General features: G+C 49.2%; 1 protein-coding gene across 2 annotated transcripts in view; it reads left to right on the top strand.

Moving 5' to 3' along the window:
* Positions 1-20,904, top strand: part of Sult2b1 (sulfotransferase family 2B member 1) — a 25,669-nt gene extending 4,765 nt beyond the window's left edge. The window contains exons 2-7 of one of the 2 annotated variants that reach the window (XM_028788988.1): positions 8,939-9,081; positions 14,961-15,169; positions 16,152-16,278; positions 16,541-16,635; positions 19,475-19,655; positions 20,688-20,904. In XM_028788988.1, coding sequence (XP_028644821.1) covers positions 8,939-9,081; positions 14,961-15,169; positions 16,152-16,278; positions 16,541-16,635; positions 19,475-19,655; positions 20,688-20,887 — 955 coding nt within the window. In that variant the 3' untranslated portion in view covers positions 20,888-20,904. Of the gene's footprint in view, positions 1-8,780; positions 9,082-14,960; positions 15,170-16,151; positions 16,279-16,540; positions 16,636-19,474; positions 19,656-20,687 lie in introns of those variants that run through there. The other variant, XM_028788987.1, reaches the window with a different exon arrangement.
* The last annotated feature ends 153 nt before the right edge of the window (positions 20,905-21,057 follow it).

Here is a 21,057-nt window from a genome sequence, read left to right as displayed (position 1 = left end):
TGTGCATGTGTGCATGTGTGCATGTGTGTGTGTCTGTGTGTGCATGTACACAAGCACCATGTTTGTGCAGATGACATAGGATGCCAGAAGAGGGCACCAGATCCCTTGTAGCTGAGTTGTAAGAGGTAGCATCTGCCTGACACAGGATCTGGAATCCAAATTGTATCATTTTGTAAGAGCACCAAGTGCTTTTTATGAGCCATCTCTCTAACTCGACTACTTTATTTTTTGAGACAGAATCTCTCTTACAGAAACCAGAGCTCTCCATGTTGACTAAATTGGTTGGTCAGAGAGTCCCAGAGATCTGCTTTTCTCTGTCCTACCACAGTTCTGAGATACAGATACACACCACAGCACTGAAATATGGACACACACCACAGCTCTGAGATATAGACACACACCACAGCTCTGAGATATGGACACACACCACAGTCCTGACTCCTACATGGGTGCTGAGGATCCAAGGTACTCATGAGGATACTCATGCTTATGCCTTTAATCCCAGCACTTGGGAGGCAGAGGCAGGCGGATTTCTGAGTTCAAGCCAGCCTGGTCTACAGAGTGAGTTCCAGGACAGCCAGGGCTACACAGAGAAACCCTGTCGAAAAACAACAACAACAACAAAAACAAAACAACAACAACAACAACAACAAAAAAAAACTCATGCTTAGGCAGCAAGCATTTTTAGCCCCTGGACTGTCTCCTCAGCTCTGACCCTCTTCCTCCTCTTTACTGTGTTGGGTGGGATGAAACCCAGGGCTTCATGCACATCACTGCCATTGAGCCACACCCACCCCCCAATGAGGGATTCGAGGCAGGGCTATTGCCACTGAGCTGTGTACACTCACTGGGAAATTCTGGTCAGTGTCTCTATCAACACCTGCTTTTTGACACAGCATGAGCCCCCAGGTAAATGTCTCCTTGATGCCATGACTAAAATGAGTTCTGGAGGCTCACAGCTATCATCTCAGTGTGTAGGAAGTGGAGGCTGAAGGATTGCTCTAAGGGAGGCTAGCCATGGATACAGAGACCCTGTCTTAAAAAAAAAAAACCTAAAATATAAATTAAGTAGAGTTGCTTCTTCCCACACTAAGCCTGAGATCTGTGCTATGTGTTTTCTCTGTCTAGTGACCGCTCAGGCATCTGCTCTGTATGGGGAGAGATGCCATTTGCATTTTGATCTCTTTGAGGTCACGGCTGACAAGTCTGCTAGCAGGCCCTGGCTGTTCTCAGGCAGCTACTAGAGCTTCCCACTGTCAAAACTGACGCTAAGTCAGGAACCAATAGGAAAGAGGCAGAGCCTCTATCTCCTGTCCCTGTGGTCATATTTCCAATACTCAGGAGCCGCATGTGGCTGGTAGCTGTGGCTCCAGATGGTAAACTGGGTCCTGTGTGGTGTTCAATGCAACAAAGGGACACAGTAGGGATTGATACATGGGGGATCATATCAGAAAGAAGTGGAAAGAGCCCCAGGCAAAAGGCCACTAGGAGACCTGGTGTGGTGGAGCGTGGAACATTAGGGAACAGACTGAGCCCAACAAAGCAGGCAAGTAGGAGGCCTTGCAGGCCCTTCAAGGAGACCGAAGGCCTGAAAGAACAGAGCTTGGAGAACCTTGAACCAAAGGTGGTCTCCGTCAGTTGTCACTCCACCTCTCACAGTCTCTGTCCTCATTTCTCAAATAGACCAGCAACATGAGGATTGTACCTCAAAATCTAAAGGATATTCTGTATGGTCAATCAGTGGCTGGAATTTAAAACACCATTTAAATTTTTGTTTTGCTTTGTTTTATTTTGAGGCAGGTTCTATAGCCCTGGCTGTCCTCCAATTCCAAGCAATCCTCCTGCCTCAGTCTCCTGAGAACTGGGGTTACAGGCCTATGTGTCCAGGCCTATGGCTATTCCATTTTGTGTCATTAACTAGAGCACCCTCACATTCTGGAATCTATACAGAGCCCTGCTACAGGTAAGGGCAACTTCTTTTACAAACTTAGGAAGTATTAACCACCTTACCCTGAGCAAAACCAGCTAGACACTAGGGAGTAGCTCTTAGGGTGGCACTCTAGAAAGTTTAGGGCCAGGCTGATTCACCCCAGAATGGAGACTGTGAGAGCAGCAGGGGCCAACAGGACTGGTGGGTAGGGAAGCTACATGCCTGGAAAGTCCTATCTCCTGACAGTGGCTGGCATAAGGGCTTCTGCTTGTTAACATTTGCTTTGATGGGTACCATTCTTCAAAATGAAAATACTTTGTGTGTGTGTATTTTCATTTCATATGTATGGGTATTTTGCATGTATGTATGTCTATGTACCATATGTGCCCAGTACCTATGGAGAGCATCAGACCCCATGGAACTGAAGTCATAGATGATTGTGAGCCACCATGTGGGTCCTGGGAAGAGCAGCCACTGCTCTTAACCCTTGAGCCAGCCATCTCTCTAGCCCGAGAAGAAAACTTTTAATTAAAAAAAGAAAAAAAAGGCCAGGCAGTGGTGGTGCACGCCTTTAATCCCAGCACTTGGGAAGCAGAGGCAGGCGGATTTCTGAGTTCCAGGCCAGCCTGGTCTACAGAGTGAGTTCCAGGACAGCCAGGACTACACAGAGAGACCCTGTCTCGAAAAAACAAAAAAGAAAAAAGAAAAAAAAAAAGACAGACGTAAGTGAGGGATTCTTTGTACAACTTGCCCTGCCTAGAATTCCCCAGTGAGGGGCTGGGGTGTGACTCAGGGGTAGAGCTCTGGCACAGCATGCACCATTGCCTGGCAGTGGCTTGGGGTGGGGTGTGACATGAGTGTAGATGGAGGAGAGTCTTTATGACATTGTCACCAAGCTGTAAACAAGCTGGTGAGTGAGAGAGTGAGCTGTGCTATCACTAAAGCTGGGAGGAGTGGCACCAGGAGCAGGAGGCCCAGGGCCAGCATGAAGCCAGCGTAAAGCCAGTGAGGTGAACACACATCATACAAGCACACTACATAAACACACACACACGCACACCATATACACACACATCATATACACACGCATCATATACACACAGGCAGGCACTCACACACATAAAACATATACAACACACATGCATACACACACATGTGCACATGAACACACAACACATACATGCACACATGCACATATGCACATGCAGGAACACATACAATGCATGCACATCCATGAACACACACATGCACACATTCACACACACATGCATGCACACACATATACATACAACACACATGTACAGATGCACGTACACGCAAGCATGCAAATACACAAAACACACACATGAATGAACACATAACACATGCACATGTACTCTACATACTCATTCATACATGCACATGTGCACACATGCACATATGTACACAACACATGCCTGTGTACATATACAACACACATGGATGCATACAGACACACACCACATACATACACAACACACGTAGCTCACATGGCGGTGACCTTGACAGTTGCTCACTCATGAATACATGGTTGCAGGCATATGTGTGCTCTACAGTCAGACGTGTTTTATAACCTAAATAGATTTGTCTGTTTTGGGTAACACTGGAGATTGAACCCAGGATCTTGGGATGCCCGGCCAGTGCTCTACCATCAGCCATGCCTCACCCCTTCTTTTACTTTTTGTTTTGTGTTTTGAGGCAGGGTCTCTCTATGTAGACCAGGCTGGCCTAGAACTCTCAGGGATCTACCTATCTCTGCCTGCCAGGTGCTGGGATTAAAGGTGTGAACCACTATGCTGGGTATGCCATGTGGGGTTCTTCCTTTTTCTTTTTGTTTTGCAACTGGGTCTCACTAAGTTTCATAGGCTGGCCTTGAAATCAAGATCTTCCTGTCTCAACCTCTCACGAGGATGCTGTGGTGACAGACTTGTCCCACCAGAACCAGCTTCACGCATTTTAACCCGAGGCACATGCACCAAGACCTTTGACCTCCGTACATTCCAGGTGGTAGATGACTAAGTTCAGTTTGTTTCCCAGCTTCTTTACAGCAGATGTTTGTGAAGTGAATTTCAGAAATGTAAAGGGTGCCATCTGAGGATACTGCCAAGGTGGAAACACACCAGGAATGCTGGCACACGCCTTTAATCCCAGCACTTGGGAGTCGGATCTCTCAGTTCGAGACCAGCCTGGTCTACAGAGCTAGCTCCAGGCCAGCCAAAGCTACACAGATAAATCGTGTCTTGAAAACAAACAAACAAGATTGAAAGGTGTTTTTGTGATGGGCTGGCTGTGAGTGTTTTGCTGAGGGTTCATTTCCTCCTCTTGGCTCTGGCTCTTCAGTGCTGCAGTCAAGATTTTGTGTCCTTCACTGGGTTCTTTCTCAAGGTCATCTGTGTACCCATACATTTCAGGGGTGGGGCCTTGGTTGTTTGTTCATGTAACAAACACAATGAATACTGCCCCTCACACGACTCTCCCTACTCCCCCTGTCTTGAAGGTAGCACACATTGGCAGCTCCTTTACTATTGGGGAAGATTCACTGAAAGAAGGAAACACAAAGAAAAGAGATGCTAAGTGTTAAGTGGCGGCCAAAGAGTAAACAGGGTGGAGAGCAGCTCAGCGGTGCTGTCTGAGCCCGCCATGCATCACAGAAGTGCTGGGACTGAAGCTCCCAGCGAGGATGTGCCAGTGTCAGTTCAGTAGATTTTCTCTGGCTCTGGCTAAGTGTGAGTCATCGAGCGGAGTTGGGGACGCTGGCACGGATGCACTTGATGCAGAAGGCAGCGTGGAGGTGAGCAGGGATGTGAGGAAGGACATCTGGCAGGCAAAGGCTGGGCGGCTGGACTTTGCTATAAACACTGACCATGATGTAACTGAAGCTGGCTCAGGCTGGGGGACTCTGCTGAGCTAACCCCAACGTGAGTCAGCAGGACAGCTGGCACTGTGACCATGGGGGCTGCCCAAGCTAGGACTACAGTCTCCTCAGACATCAGACTGCACATATGGGTCCTTCTGAGACCCCACAGCTGCTTCCTCACCCTCGGAGGGGTTTCTGTACATTACCTCCTCAGAGGGGTGCCTCTGACCTCCTGTGACCAAAATGGAAATGTCCTGTTGCAGAGCTTCCTGTCTGAGATTAATCCTATGTCTCCTCTCTCCTCCCTCTCTCCCTCCTCCTCTCCCTCTTCCTCTCCTCACCCTCTTCCATTGCTTCCTCCTCCTCGCTTTCCTCCTCCCCTCCCTCCTCTCCCTCTTCTGCCTTCTCTCCTTCTTCCTCCTCTCTCTTCTCCCACCTCCTCTCCCTCCTCCTCTCCTCTCCCTCTTCCATTGCCTCCTCCTCCTCTCTTTCCTCCTCTCTTTCCTCCTCTCCTTCCTCCTCTCCTTTCCCTTCTCCCTCCTCCTCTCCCTCCTCTCCTCCTTCTCTCTCTCCTCCTCTTTCTTCTGTCCTCCTCTTTCTCATCTTCTTTCTTCTTCTCTTCTTCCACTTCCTTTATTATGAGACATGGTCTGGATTTGTAGTTCAGGCTAGTCTTAAACTTGCAAAAATCCTCCTGTCTCAGACCCACATCCCTTTCTGATGTTTATAATGACATCGTTTGGAGCTGTCTGAATCAATTCCAATGACAGAAGATGCCATTGGGATTGTCAGTGCTCTCAGAGCCCCCGGCCCTTGGCTAGGGCTCATGAAATATCAGTGGGTGAATGATAAACTGGCCACCCTCCGGCGAAGGAGTCTGACGTTTCTTTGGCATTGCTCACGTGTCCTCCAGCAGTGAGGTAGTGGTGTGGTGAGGTTCCTTCTCAAATATCCTGAATAGGCAAGAGAGTCCCTGGCCAGCCACCAAGCACCATCGTAATAATGGACGTTAGGTTATCTGCAGGAGTCTCTTAGTAGATAGAGCCACAAGGTCAGGGTTAGGCTTAGGTGCCTCATGTACATGAGGCCCTGGGTCCATGCCCAGCACCACATAGACCTGGCATGAAGGTCTACACCTGTAATCCCTGCACTAAGGAGCTGACAGCACGATTGCTAGGAATTTCAGTTGAACCTGGGCTCCTTAGTGAAGCCTTGTCTCATGAAACAAAACAACAGCAAAACAGTAAAAATCCATGTCGGAGGAAGCATGTCACACCTCAGGAGATGTGTCACACACACCTGTGTCCTTGGGAGACTCCTCAACCCTTCAAAGGTCTCAGACTTACCCATTTTCTCCTGACAGCCTGCACTGTCCCATTGTGCCCTGCTGACCTGGGAATGTGGCTGCATTTGCTTCCTGTTCCTATGAGTTCAGTCACTGGCTAGAAACCCCATGGAAATGAGTGTTCTCTAGTGGGAGCCAGTTGTGTGCAGAGCCATCTCTCACTCTATGATTTCCAGAGCTGCTGTCTGAGGCTCACGGTTGCCTTCCTCAACACCTTAGCACCTCAGAGGTACCTTTTCACCTCTGCTGTCCACTGCCGCTTCACTGGGAGTGTGTGTGCGTGTGTGTGTGTGTGTGTGTGTGTCTGTGTGTGTCTGTGTGTATGTACGTGTGTGTGTTCAGGTGCACAAATGCGTGGGCAAATCTGAAAGCCAGATGTTAATCTTGGCTGTCAGAGGAGGTCACCCTCCATTTACATATTTATGCATGTGTGTGTGTGTCTATGCACACAGTGGCATGTGCTCATAGGTCAGAAGACAGCTTACAAGAGTCAATATTCTCCCTTCACAGGAGGTTCTGGGGATTAGACTCAGATCCTTAGGCCTGGCAGGCGGTGGCTTTACCTGCCGAGCCATCTTGCTGGGTGCATCTACCTTCTTTTGAGACAGGTTCTCTCACTGAACTGAAATACTGCTGGTTAGAGTAGGTTGGTTGCTAGTGAACTCCAGGGGTCTGCCTTCTTAGAGCTGGGTGACAGGTACATGCTGCAACTCTTCCCCCCTCGGGCTTCTATGGTAGTGCTGGAGATCATGACCAAGTCTACATGCTTCTGCGCCAAGCTGATGACCCAGTGTTTTGTTTCTCGTGGTTAAACACCCACAAGCGATAGTGCTTTACAAGTTCTGCGTATGTTATGATACTTCATCAAGGTGTATTAACTATAATTATATTGGTCCTTACATTGATCAGCTCGTGGTACTAACATTGTGGTGGGGCTGGATATAGTATGACCAGGGCATCTCTGAACAGCCTGGGTCAATTCTGTGTCTTCCTAATCTGTTGGGTTCACATCTACTTTGTCCTCAGTGGCTGTATGATGTTAGCCAGGTGGCTTTGCCTCTCTGAATCTCATATTGACTTTGGGTGCCAGCAGCCCTGATTCTCTGCCCCTTGGCCTCTCAGGACCTGAGGTGCATTCAGAGATTCTTTTTTATAAAACTGGTGGAACAGTGGGCCAGGTGTCCATATTCACTTACTTACTTATCCAGGAATGATTTCAGGTTGCCTAAGGGCACAAGATCCTTCCCTGGAAGGTGGCTCAGTTTCCCATTCCTGTAATGAGAAAAAAATAGCCCTCTCAAGTAGTCGGTGAGATCAAAGACTAAATCATACCTTGGCTAACCACCGAGTATCTCTTAAAAGCCCAGTACTTAAGATATACAAGCTCTTATAATCCTCACAGGACTGAAGGCTTGAAGCAGTAGTTATTGCTGTCTGCTTGTGACAGGTGAGGAAGCTGAGGCTCAGGGAGACAAGGGACATTGTTAGGCTTTGCCATTGGCAGGCCTTGACCAGCTAATCTGCCTGGTAACTGTTGATCTCACTGCTCCTGCCAATTCAGCCAAATCTGCCTGGGAGCTGGTGATGTCACAAATTCTACCCAGGGTTCAACCTTTTTTTTTGGGGGGGGGGGGCAGAAACGATAGCATCACTGAACAACTGTAGTATCTAGAGAATTTACAACTTACAAGGCACACTGCACTACAGGCTGGCCTGAACAGGGCCTTGATAATGCTGGTCCACTGCTGTCCAGAATGGTTATTTCTTAGATATCTCAGGCTTATGGAACGTGAGCTTCAAACCAGGCTGTATGCTAACCAGGCTGTATAGCCAGCCTCCTGTCTGTCTTCTCTGTGGAAATTTAACCAACTTTGATACAATGCTTTCTCCATGTTAGACAGAGCCCTGAGTACTTTACAAAATGCTACGAGATAGCAGGTATTATACCCAGGTGTATGCTAAAAAAAAAAAAAAACAAAAAAAAAAACTCGAGGCACAGAGAGAGTGTCGCACAGCGAACATTCCTGAATGCTTTATCCTCCATGTGTCTGAGTTTTACCTCAGAACCAAACTCTCATCATCAGCATCATCATTCTAGACAGGGGCTCTACCACTGAGCCACACCCCCAGCCCCTCACTGGGGGATTCTAGGCAGGGGCTCTACCACTGAGCCACGCCCCCAGCCCCTCACTGGGGGATTCTAGGCAGGGGCTCTACCACTGAGCCACGCCCCCAGCCAGTAGAAGGACACTTCATGCACCATTCTGAAAGGTTCAGTCTTCTCTTTGGAAACTCAGTTTCGTGGCTGTGTAAATGCGTCACGGCTTTGGGACAAGCAGCTAGATGATTTTAGCTTCTCGGTGAGTCATCGTGGGTTCTCACATGGGCTCTGCGGCGTGCAGCGTTGGCGGGGGCACCTGCCACCTTTGGCTTGGGTTCCTCATTCGGAAAATGGCCTGATGATGTGGTGTCGCCCTCCAGGGTTGGGATGTGGAATAAACACAAGGAGAACACTAGCTTCACTTTGCAGACATGAAGTACCCTTCCTCCTACCAGCTGCGTTGCTTTGGGGAAGTCACTCCCACCCTCTGCGCTCAGCTTTCTACACCCATAACATGGGGATAACAAACATGACATCATGGGACTGTTGTGGCGGAGTTGAAGTGGATCTACTTCTTAGGAGGACACACGAGGGCCAGAGAGAGGATGCTCCTCACTGCGGTGCGGAGGGCCCTGCGACTCTCGCCAGCTCCTTGTTCATCCCTACGCGTCTCCTTCCCTTTTACAGCCAGAAGCTGCAAGGTGAATACTTCAGGTACAAAGGCATCCCCTTTCCAGTCGGCATGTACTCACCGGAGAGCCTCAGTCTGGTCGAGAACACTAGCAATGTGCGGGACGACGACATCTTCATTGTCACCTACCCCAAATCAGGTACCTGTAGTACTAGCCTGGGCTCAGGGGAGAAGGGAAGAGAGAAGGAAGGAGCCTGCTTTGCAGGACCTGGGAGTCCCCTGCTGCTGGAAGCACCTTCCTTTGCACTGTGCACCAAGTTCCTACTTCAGGGAGACTGAAGGCCTGGCTAATGTTCCCCTCCCCTCTAGGGCAGTAGCGTACCTTCCCTGTCCTCTAAGCCTTCACAGCATTGATTGCCACCAGCCATGTGTGGTTTGGTGGGTACTTTGTTCGTTTTTGTTGAGACAGATTTTCATGTAGCACAGGCTGGCCTCAAACCTCTGGTCCTGCTGCCTCAGTGTCTCAGGTTCTGGGATGGCAGGTGTGTGCTGCCAGGCATAGCCTCACTGATTAAATCTCTGCTTACCCACTGGAAGGTTTATCTCTGAGAGCTTTGTCTGCCTTGGCTATTGCTTGTTCTTGGAGCCTACAGCCACGCCCGCTGCATAGCGTGTTGGTGGAGGATGTCCTTCCTCCCCATTTCCTTTGAATTCACGTGCAGAGTATTACTCAGTCTTCACAGATAAGGAAATCGAGTGAGCACTCCGCTTTTCTTTTTTGTTGTTATAATAGAACACATGACCAAAAGCAACATCAGGAAGAAAGGTCTTGTGTAGCTTACACTTCCAGACCTCAGCCTGTCATAGAGGGAAGTCAGGCCAGTAACTCAATCAGGAATTGAAACAGAAATCAAACAGGATCCTGCTGTGACTGTCTTGCTCCCTATAGCTTGCTCAGCTGTTTACAAAACCCAGCCCCTGCCCAGGAGAGGCACTGCCCGGAGGGGCCAGGGACCTTCTATATCAATTAGTAATCAAGAAGATACCTGTGGCAGCATATGTCTTTAACCTAAGCACTAAGGGGACAGGGGCAGGTGAATTTCAGGCCAAGTTGGTCTATATAGCAGATTCCAGGCCAGCCAGGGCTACATAGTGAGACAAATAGCAAATAAACAAGGAACATAGTTAAACAAATAAATAATACAAAAAGAAAATACATCACAAACATGTCCTCAGACCAGTGGAGTCAGTCCCCAGCTGAGGCTTGGGTAATTCCAGCCTGTGTTGGCATCTGAGGCTAACTAGGGGAGCCGGCTACACGGTGTAGATCTGTAATCTGGGCGTGTTGGAGGGAGAGGATCAGGAGTTAAAAGGCATCCTCAGCTGCTGACTGGGTTTGAAGCCATCCTGAGGCAATAAGACTGTCTTAAAAAACAAACAAAAAATAAATAAAAACAAACAAAAACAAAAGACCCTGACTCATCCTTCTGACTGCAAGTGTGAACCTCACAGACATCATGTTAAGAGAAATGAGCCAGACACAAAAGGAATTACATGGGACCCTTAAAATAGCCCTGCTTGGAGGAAAAAGCAGCTAGGGAGGGTGGGGGGGGGGCGCTGCATGAGGCTGAAATGAAGGCATTCTTTTTATTCTTTTTTTTTTTTTTTAAGAATTATAGTTTCACCGGGCAGTGGTGGTGCACACCTTTAATCCCAGCACTTGGGAGGCAGAGGCAGGCGGATTTCTGAGTTCGAGGCCAGCCTGGTCTACAGAGTGAGTTCCAGAGTGACAGCCAGAGCTATACAGAGAAACCCTGTCTCGAAAAAAACAAACAAAACAAAAAAGAATTATAGTTTCAAAAACAAACAAACAAACAAACAAACAAACAAAGAATTACAGTTTCTGTTGGAAAAAGGACAAGCTTTAGGGGGGGTCAACAGACCTGAATATTGCAAAACAGTGTGGTTGTATTTAAATATTGCCAACTCAACTTGGAACTCAAAATGGTCACAATGGTGAGATCCCCAGTAAAGGGCTTTAACTCTGAACTTGTCCCAAAAACAGAGAGTGGCAGCTGACACAGGAGTAACCCCCACCCTCTGCAGGGAAAATCACACACACACACACACACACACACACACACACACGGCCATGAACTGGGGAGCAGGACTTCCTTGTTCCTGTCTCCAGATTCAGCTTCACTGGAGAGGTACTGAGATGTCCAAGAGGAGGATTCTTGTCATTGTGTATCCCCTAAAAGGCTCACAGATGGCTAGTGATGACACACGCAGCCTCTAAGAACAGTGAAGGATAATTATATTCCTCTGGCGCCCTCTCCTGGTCGTTGAGAAATGAGAAAAGTAGCTAGAGCTATAGGGACAGCCGGAAGCCCACTGAGGCTGAGCCTCTGACTCCAGCTCCTTTGATTGAAAGGAGAATTCAAGAGATTCAGGCACAAGACAGTGACATAGGCCTGCCGTCTTTGCTAAGCCAGAGTCTGAGGAAGGAGGACCACCCTCAAGGCCAGTGTGGACAGCTCAATGTGAATATGTTGTTGGTGGTGGTGGTGATAGGGTTTCTCTGTGTGTGGCCCTGGTTGTCCTGGAACTCATTCTATAGACCAGGCCGGCCTTGAACTCCTAGAGATCTGCCTGCCCACCTGGGATTAAAGGTATGGGTCACCACCACCGCCCAGCTGCTAAATATGATCTTAATGTGTTTCATGACAAAGAAGTCAAAAGAAATAAGATGTAGCTCAGCAGTACAGACATCTGCCTAGAATCGCCCAGTGAGTGGCTGGGGGCGTGGCTCAGCGGTAGAGCCCTTGCCTAGAGGGGCTGGGGGTGCTGCTCAGTGGTTGAGTCCCTGCCTAGTAGTTCTGAAACTCTCAACTCAATCCCTCTTACTACAAACAGACAGATAGAAGACAAAACAAAAACCACAAAAAATAATTGGTCAGTTGTTTTGCCTTTAATTCTCAGTGCCCAGGAGGCAAAGGCAGGGAGATAATTATGAATTTGAGGCCAGCCTGGTTTGCATAGTGAGTTCCAGGACAGCCAGAGCTACATAGTAAAGACCCTATCTCAAAAACAACAATAATAACAAAAGTCCTAAATGAGGGTGATTAAATGTCTTTCCAGGGAAATGCACTTGCTGCCATTGCTGGCAACTTGAATTTGAGTACCAAAACTCACAAAAATGTCAGGCATGGTGGATAGCTTGTGCTGATAACCCCAGGGCTCAGGGTAGAGACAAATAGGTCTTGGGGGCTTTATGGCAAGCCAGCTTAGCAGAAATGGTAAGGTCCATGTTCACTAGGAGACCCTTCCTTTATTTTTTTTTTTAAAGATTTATTTATTTATTTTATTTATGAGTACACTGTCACTGTCTTCGGACACACCAGAAGAGGGCATCCAATCTCATTACGAATGGTTGTGAGTCACCATGTGGTTGCTGGGATTTGAACTCAGGACCTTTGGAAGAGCAGTCAGTGCTCTTAACCACTGAGCCATCTCTCCAGCCCGAGACCCTTCCTTTAAACAGAAGATGGACAGTTATGGAAGATACAGTGTTTCCCTCTGTGCCCCACACATTCAGAAGTGGTCAGATCTTAAAAAGCATGCAGGTACCTGACACACAGGCAGGAAGGCAACGCCTTCAAAGGCTGTAGCCTGTCTTCTGCTAGTTCCTTCTTCCACCCTTCTTCACCCCCTTTCTTCCTCCCTTTCAACCTTTTTTTTTTTTTTTTTGGTTTTTTGAGACAGGGTTTCTCTGTGTAGCCCAGGCTGTCCTGGAACTCACTCTGTAGACCAGGCTGGCCCCAAACTCAGAAATCCGCCTGCCTCTGCCTCCCAAGTGCTGGGATTAAAGGCGTGCGCCACCACTGCCCAGCTTGTTTTGTTTTTAAAGAACCCAAAATTCCAAAGTTGTTATTGTAAAAGGTGGTTTGTGTGGCTGCCTTTGGGGCTCTGTGACTGGCTGAGGGGTCACCACTTGCTTGTTGAGCTGCAGTCTGTCATGCAGATGAGAAGAGGTAAGTGATGGGTAATACACAGGGCCGATATGGCAGCGTCCACTCCCAGCATGCCCAGGGGCCCCACAAGCAGCCAGCACTGGGGAACAGAGTCACAGATCTCCCAGAACTGGAGTTACTGGTGCTTATATCTCTTTTTATTTTATGCATATGGGTATATTTTACTGGCATGTATGTCTGTGCATTGTGTGTGCACATTGCCTGCAGAGCCAGAAAAGGGCCAGAACATAGTCCCCCCTGCCATGGTGTGTGTGTGTGTGTGTGTGTGTGTGTGTGTGTGTGTGTGTGTACCACGGAGCATATGCAGGTTAGAGGACAACCTGTAGGAGTTGGCTCTCTCCTTCCACTACGTTAGTTCTAGGACAGGATTCAGGTCATCAGGCTTGGTAGCAAGTATCTTTATCCTCTGGGCCAGCTTGATGGCCATAAACCTTGTTTTTTTCTTTTTAAAGAATTATTTAAGGGATGCTGGAGAGATGGTTCCATGCTTAAGAGCACTGGCTATTCTACCAGAGGTCCTGAGTTCAATTCCCAGCAACCACATGGTGGCTCACAACCATCTGTAATGGGATCTGATGCCCTCTTCTGTCACACAAGTATATATGCAGACAGCATATATAATCATATAATCTTTTAATTTTTTTATTTAAAATTTATTTTTATGAGGCCAAAGAGATGGTTCAGTGGTTAAGAGCACTGACTGCTCTTCCTGAGGTCCTGAGTTCAATTCCCAGCAACCACATGGTGGCTCACAACCATCTGTAATGGGATCCGATGCCCTCTCCTGGTGTGTCTGAAGACAGCGACAGTGTACTTATATACATAAAATGATCATATTTTTATTCTATGTAGATAGGTGTTTCACATACATTTATGTCTGTGCACTGTGTGTAGGCATTGCCAGCAGAGGCCAGAAGTGGACGTCACATGCTCTGGGGCTGGAGTTACAGATGATTGTGAGCTGCCATGTGGGTGCTCGGAATTGAACCTGGGTCCTCCACAAGCTGGTCTCTCATCCATGGAGCCATTTCTCCAGCCCCTTTTGTCTTCGTCAGTGTTCTGTTGCTATGAAGAGACACCATGACCAGGGCAACTCTTAAGAAAGAAAGCATTATTTGGGGGTTTAGTCCAGTATCCTTATAGCATGGAGCATGGTGGCATGCAGGCAGACATGGACGTCCTCAGCCAGCAGGAAGAGGAAGGCTTGGGCTTTTTTTTTTTTTTCCTTTGGTTTTTCGAGACAGGGTTTCTCTGTGCAGCCATGGCTGTCCTGGAACTCACTCTGTAGACCAGGCTGGCCTCAAACTCAGAAATCCGCCTGCCTCTGCCTCCCAAGTGCTGGGATTAAAGGCAAGCACCACCACCGCCCGGCTTGGCTTGGGCTTTTGAACACCCCCAGTGACACGCTTCTTTTTTTTTTTTTTTTTTTTAGAGTTAGAGATAGCAGAGTCTGTTTGTTTGTTTTTTGTAAGATTTATTTATTTATTTATTTAATGTATATGAATACACCATTATTCTCTTCAGACACACCAGAAAAGGACATCAGATCCCATTGCAGATGTTTGTGAGCCACCATGTGGTTGCTGGGGATCGAACTCAGGACCTCTGGAAGAGCAGCCAGTGCTCTTAACTGCTGAGCCATCTCTCCAGCCCCGACACACTTCTTCTAACAAGAATTCTAATCCTTTCAAATACTGTCACTCCCTGGTGGCTAAGCCTTCAAACCTACAAACCTATTGGGGGCCTTTCTTATTGAATTGCTACACCCCTGGTTTTGGGGGTTTTGTTTGTTTATTTGTCTTATCTCTGAGACAGGGTTTCAAACTGTGATTCAGACAGGCCTGAACTTCAAAGTGGCTCTCCTGCTGTGGCCTCCAGGGTGCTGGAGTGACACCCATGTATCACCACACCTGTCATGTTCCCTGCCTCAGGTCCTGCTTTCCTAACTGGCTTCAAGCACAGTGCTGGTATTGGGAATATGATTCCAGTCCCACCGTGTGTCACCCCGTTTTACTCCCAGCTAACCTTCCTGTTCTCCTCGTAGGCACCAACTGGATGATTGAGATCATCTGCTTAATCCTAAAAGACGGGGATCCCTCGTGGATCCATTCGGAACCCATCTGGGAACGTGCACCCTGGTGTGAGACCATCATAAGTGCCTTCAGCCTTCCAGACCGGCCCAGCCCCCGCCTCATGTGCTCCCACCTCCCCATTGAACTGTTCACTAAGGCATTCTTCAGCTCCAAGGCTAAGGTGAGGTGGGTGGGCTGTGGGTGGAGCTGACTGACGTGTGGCCCTTTGGAGATGCAAGACTGACTGGTTGACATGTGGCCCTTCCTTGGTAGTCCACCTTTTAAAGGGGAGCCAACTCTAGGCTAGGTATGGTCGTGTGTGCCTGTCACTCCAGTACTTGAATAGCCAAAATAGGAAAGTAGTCATGATTTCCAGGTCATCCTAGGCTACAAAACAAAACCCTGTCAATCAATCAATCAAACAAACAAACAAACAAAGTCGGGGAGTGGTGGCGCATGCCTTTAATCCCAGCACTTGGGAGGCAGAGGCAGGCAGATTTCTCTGAGTTTTAGCCCAGCCTGGTCTACAGAATGAGTTCCAGGACAGCCAGGGCTACACAGAGAAACCCTGTTTCAAAAAAACCTAAAAAAGCAAAGGAAAACAAAACCAAAATACATGGCAGAGGGGCTAGGGAAGCAAGCTGCTAAGCTGGCAGAGCAGTAGGCTAGCATGCTGAGACTCAGCCTGCATCCCCAGTACTGCATAAATTAGGCATGGCTGTTTGTGTGTCTGGTTGGTTGGTTGGTTGGTTGGTTTGGAAGTTTTTTGTTTGTTGTTTTTCTGTTTTTTTCAAAACAGAGTTTCTCTGTTTAGCCTTAGCTGTCTTGGAACTCGCTTTGTAGGCCAGGCTGGCCTCAGACTCCCAGAGATCCCCCTGCCTCTGCCTCCCAAGTGCTGGGACTAAACATGTGCACCACCACCGCTGCCAGGTTGATGCACACTTGCAATGTGAGTACTCAGGAGTAGAAGCAAGATCAACATCCTTGGCTAGGTAGCAAGTTCAAGGCCAGCCTGGGATAATACAGCAATGTTTTAAAAATCAAACACCACAGAAGAATATGTTCTGCCTGCAGCGTCAGAAGAGGAGGACAAGGCAGGCCACCTCAGGGGCAGGGTCCTACTGTATCTGACACCTTCTCTGTCCCCCTCTGTCTGTATACAGGTGATTTACTTGGGCCGGAATCCCCGGGACGTCGTGGTCTCTCTCTATTATTACTCTAAGATTGCTGGGCAATTAAAGGACCCTGGTACACCTGACCAGTTCCTTCAAAATTTCCTCAAAGGAGAAGGTGAGGACCAGGAAGGGAAGAGTCAGAAGAAACAGAAATGGGCAGAGATGGAGGCCAGCAGAGATGGATGCAGAGACAGGAGAGGCAGAAGAGCAGAGATATGGTCCCTTCTCTACTTGGGGATGGATGGGGCAGGGGTGAACTGCACAGACAGGAGCTGGCTAGGGTGGGTCTCTAATCCTGGCTGAAAGGCTCCAGGCAGTCAGGACAGAGCCTGGTCCTGGGAGTCATGTGGCCCTCACACACCCTCCATTGCCTGCAGTGCAGTTTGGCTCCTGGTTTGACCACATCAAGGGCTGGATCCGGATGCAGAGCCACGAAAACTTCCTGTTTATCACCTACGAGGAGCTGCAGCAGGTTCGTCAGGTGTCTGCCCTCGGTCCTCCTCCCTCACCACGTGCTCCTGGACACCTACCAACTTCCTCCCAGTCCATGTGCTAAGGAAACAAAACTTCTGGGGGTCTGGGGATAGGGAAGGGGTGACAATAGGCAGATGGAGCAAACCTGCTCAAGATCAGATGGTATCACCACAGAGACAGCAACAGAGGAAAAGGAAGCAGCCGGGAGAGTCTGCAGACAAGCAGCCAGTGCAGAGGCCCTAGGGAAGCTTCCTCCACCTCCTCTTTCTCAGCTTCCTCCTCCTCCTCCACCTCCCCTTTCCTCTCTCTGCTCTTCTGTCACTCTCTGTAAGTCTCATGTATCCCAAGTATCTGAAGATGATCTTAAACTTGTAATTCTTCTGTTTCTAACTCCTGAGATTACAGGAGTTTGCTACCATATCTGGCTTATGCGGTGCTTGGGATCAAACCCCGGCCAGCCTTCTGATTGCTAAGCAAGCACTGTCTCAAGTGCGCTATGCTCCCAGCCCATCTCCCTACCTCAGCCTCCCCATGTGCCCAAGTGCTGGTATCACAGGCATAGTCCATAGCTTTTCAGTTTTCGGGGCGGAGCCCACATTAGACAGTGTTCTACAAGTGATCCTTAACTGCAGGTCCTCTCTGGGAGGTTCTAGGCAGGAACTCTCCATCCTTAGCCCTTGTTGGTTATGTTAGGGTCTCACTATGTCTCCCAGCTGACCTTGATCTGTCAACCCTCCTTCAGTGTCCAGTGACCAAGGTGACTGGCTTGTGGCACCAGGTTTTACTCCTGGAGATGCATTTTGTAGTCTTGGAATTACAAACCAGTCACCACCTTAGATTCTCAGCACACAGGGAGTCTTGTCCTCAGAACCAGTGGAGAGGCTCTGAGGAGTGTGCCTGGTCCTGTGTACTGTGCCCACACCAAGCCTGGTCCAGCTTTGTCTCAGTGGGAATGGCTAGCTAGGGTCTAAGTAAGGGCCAGTGCCCACCACCTCCGGCTGAACACCAGTGACAGGCTGCAGGCTGTTGCTCCCAGAGGAGCAGAGGGAGGGGACCAGAAGCCTACCAGAGACAGGCAGAGGTGGGTGGCATGCTCATGGCTTGCCCGAGCTACATAGTGAGACCCTGCCTTGAAAACATAAAAGATAAAACAAAACAAAAAGCAAAACCCAAACAATAAAAGAAAAGAAAAGCCCGGAGAGAGGGCTCAGTAGGCTAGGTCCCTGGCACCTGCACGGTGGCTCACAGTTGTAACTCCAGTCCCAGGGGATTTGGTGACCTTTTCTGGCCTCTGTAGACCACATGGCACATATACATACCAGTAAATAAAACACTCATACACATAATTATTTTTTTTTTAAGTTTAAAAGAATTGACATGTTGACTCAAAGGGTAAAGTCAGCTTAACAAGCCTGACAACCTGAGTTCGATCCCCGAGTGTGGAAGAAGAGAACTGACCCCTGCTGGTTGTCCTCTGCACATATAAACAATTCGTACACACACACACACACACACAGCAACAGCTCACCCATTTTGAGCTGTGAAAATTGTAATGTTTTTAGGTTTACCCTGGTAAGTTATCAGCAATGTTCAGAGGAGGAAACTAGAACTTTAGCCCTCTGAGTGGATTGGTTGTTTGCTTAGGACACACAGCAATTCCCTGCAGCCCCCATATTCTATCCTGATACATCTCTTCTGATGGCAAGTTCTGGAAGAGGCTTCAGCACCATGTCTCCCTCCCTACATTTCCTCAGGTTTTATTTTCCAAACCAAAAACTGGGCCACGGAGCCTAGCACAGCTTCTGGGCCACTCCTGGGGTGTGAGGCACCGCCCACATGTGTGTTTCTGGGACAGGTCCTCGGCTCAGAGAATAAAGGGTTATGAAACCAGGAATGGCCTGGAAAGACAGGCTGTGGGACCGTGCCGTGACCAGCTATGCAGGGCACTGGGTGCTGTGGATGGCTGTGAGGTTTAGGGGACCTGGGGGCTCGGGGGTCTTAGTCTGAGCTTTCAGACTATTAGGCTTTCAACAAGTACCTGCTATCTCTGGACCTATGTTTGCCCACTAGGGTGCGACGTTTCTTACAAAGCCAATCAGCACAATGTGAATCAGGGCTTAGGTCCAGGGAATCAAGCCAAGTGTTGTGAGGAAAGTAGCAACTGAGTTCATCAGTGACAAAGAGCAAATCAAGAAATCGTGTACCAAGACCCGGAGAGGGGAAAGTATGGGAACAGTGGTTATGAGAGGAAGGGGTTCACACTAAACCACTCTTGAAAGCCAGGCTTGGGAGGGACACTGTCCCATGTCCTAGGAAGCCAGTGGATCACTAGAGCCACGGAAGAGTTGTTGGAACTGAAGGGGTAGGAGGCAGCAGGCAGGCAGGCTGGGGAAAGGGCTGCAGAGGTGAGGCTCTGGCAAGGAAGAAGAGGAAGATCTGGTGGACCAGGATGGGGATGTCTGTCGGGGACACAGAGATGAGGACATGCACAAGAAGATAGGCAGGCAGGAAGGACAAGGATGATGACAGACAGGCACCTGAGCTGAGGCAGACAGGGAAGGCTAGGCTCCAGAGACTAGTGCTGGGCATACCGGGAGAAGCAGAGAAGCCATCCACAGCATCTGCTTCAGATACACAGTAGCATTCTCTGTAAGTTGCTGAGTTGATTTCTGCCACCCTACACTCCCCTGCCTCCTGCAAAATCCTCTACAATCCCAGAGAACAGGGAGGTCCAACACTTTGGCTTGGACGTGGAGAAACTGAGGCAGACAGTCAGGAATCACTCCAGGTCAAACAAAGTGGCCCCCACTCCACTGACGATTCCTCTTCCTACCCAGGACCTGCGAGGCTCCGTGCAACGAGTCTGTGAGTTCCTGGGCCGGCCACTGGGTGAAGAGGCCCTGAGCTCTGTGGTGGCTCATTCAGGCTTTGCTGCCATGAAGGGCAACACCATGTCCAACTACACACTGCTGCCGGCCAGCCTGCTAGACCACCGCCAGGGGGCGTTCCTGCGCAAAGGTATCACTTTTGATACCTTTTAGCTAATTTTGTGCCTTTCTGGGCCTCCATTTTCCCAGAAGCCATGTGGCCTGTACAGGGCCACCTAGACTTGTCTTTACTGTCAGCAGGAGGTCTGGCACTGCCTGCTGACCTGCCTCCATCTGGGCAAAGTATCCTGAGTGGGACCAAAGCAGGGCTCTGACAACATGAGGTTAAAGTCCCCAGGAATCTTTTTATTAGTTAATACCCAGTGCAAAATAATTCAGTGTGGTGGTGCTTGCCTCTCACACCAGCTAGACTCGAGGTCAGCCTGGGATACTAGAGACACTGTCTCAGAACCAAGCAGGACAACTTACAATACAGGATCCCCAGGTGATTCAGGTCAGTCCCTCATCCCCAGACCCTTCCACCGTATGATTCCGTGTTCTAAATTCTTAGACTTGGGAATCCTTCAGGGAGCCTCCTGACCATACAAGAGGTGATACGGCATGTAACTAAAATCTGACAGGCTATTTGGAAGAGCCTTTTCCACACAGGCAAGAGGTGGGCCCCTAGTAGTCACGGCGATTGAGGGACTAGGACTCAGGACTGCGTGCTTGTACGGTTCCTTGCTGAGACAGCTCGCTGATTGTGAGGACCTCAGACTGGTCCATTCATGTGAAGCCTCTAGACTGCCTGACTGAGGTGGACTGGCAGTCAAGTCAGAAGACTGTTGAGGCCATGTTGGGAACTAGGGCGACAGAGCCTTGTGCTGGTGGAGACGGCTCCCAGCGGAGGCGATACAGGTTGTCAAGGGGGTGTTTGGGTGCCAGGAGGGAGGTGAGTTCTGAGAAGCTATCTGGGAGGTCAAGAAGTCAAAGGACAGGGCTGGCATGGGGTCACCTAGGAGTAAGGGAAAGAGATGGCAAGCACTGGGGGCTGTGGCCAACTAACACAGACAGGGTGGTTGGTCATGGTCAGGGAGGCTGAGGAGACATCCAACAAGACCGAGAGGGGAGTAAGAGGGTACCCTGGCAGCTCCTTACTGGTCTCTTCCTCTGTCCCTTGCAGGGATCAGTGGCGACTGGAAGAACCACTTCACTGTGGCACAGAGTGAGGCTTTCGACCGCGTCTACCAAGAACAAATGCATGGGCTGCCGAACTTCCCCTGGGACACGGCCGAGGGAGACAGCAGCCCTGACGGCAAGCCTGACTCTGAGCCCAGCCCTGGCCTGGCCTCTGATGACCCCAACCCAGGATCCTCACAATAAACCTGTCACTCCAGCCACTCCTTCCTCTGTGCTGAACTTACGGGAGCAGTCAGGGGGTGCAGGCAGGCAGAGCATCCAGCCACACACCACACAGACAGAATGCATTTGTGCTGCAGAAGCCAGTATGACTCACATATCGCCCCATGCTTGGGAGGTAGAGGCAGTGGGAT

The sequence above is a fragment of the Grammomys surdaster genome, unplaced genomic scaffold (genome assembly GCF_004785775.1).
Source record: "Grammomys surdaster isolate TR1022 unplaced genomic scaffold, NIH_TR_1.0 125769, whole genome shotgun sequence".
NCBI lineage: Eukaryota > Metazoa > Chordata > Mammalia > Rodentia > Muridae > Grammomys > Grammomys surdaster.
The sequence above is the reverse complement of the archived record's forward strand: the minus strand, read 5'-3'. Positions and strand labels throughout refer to the sequence as shown.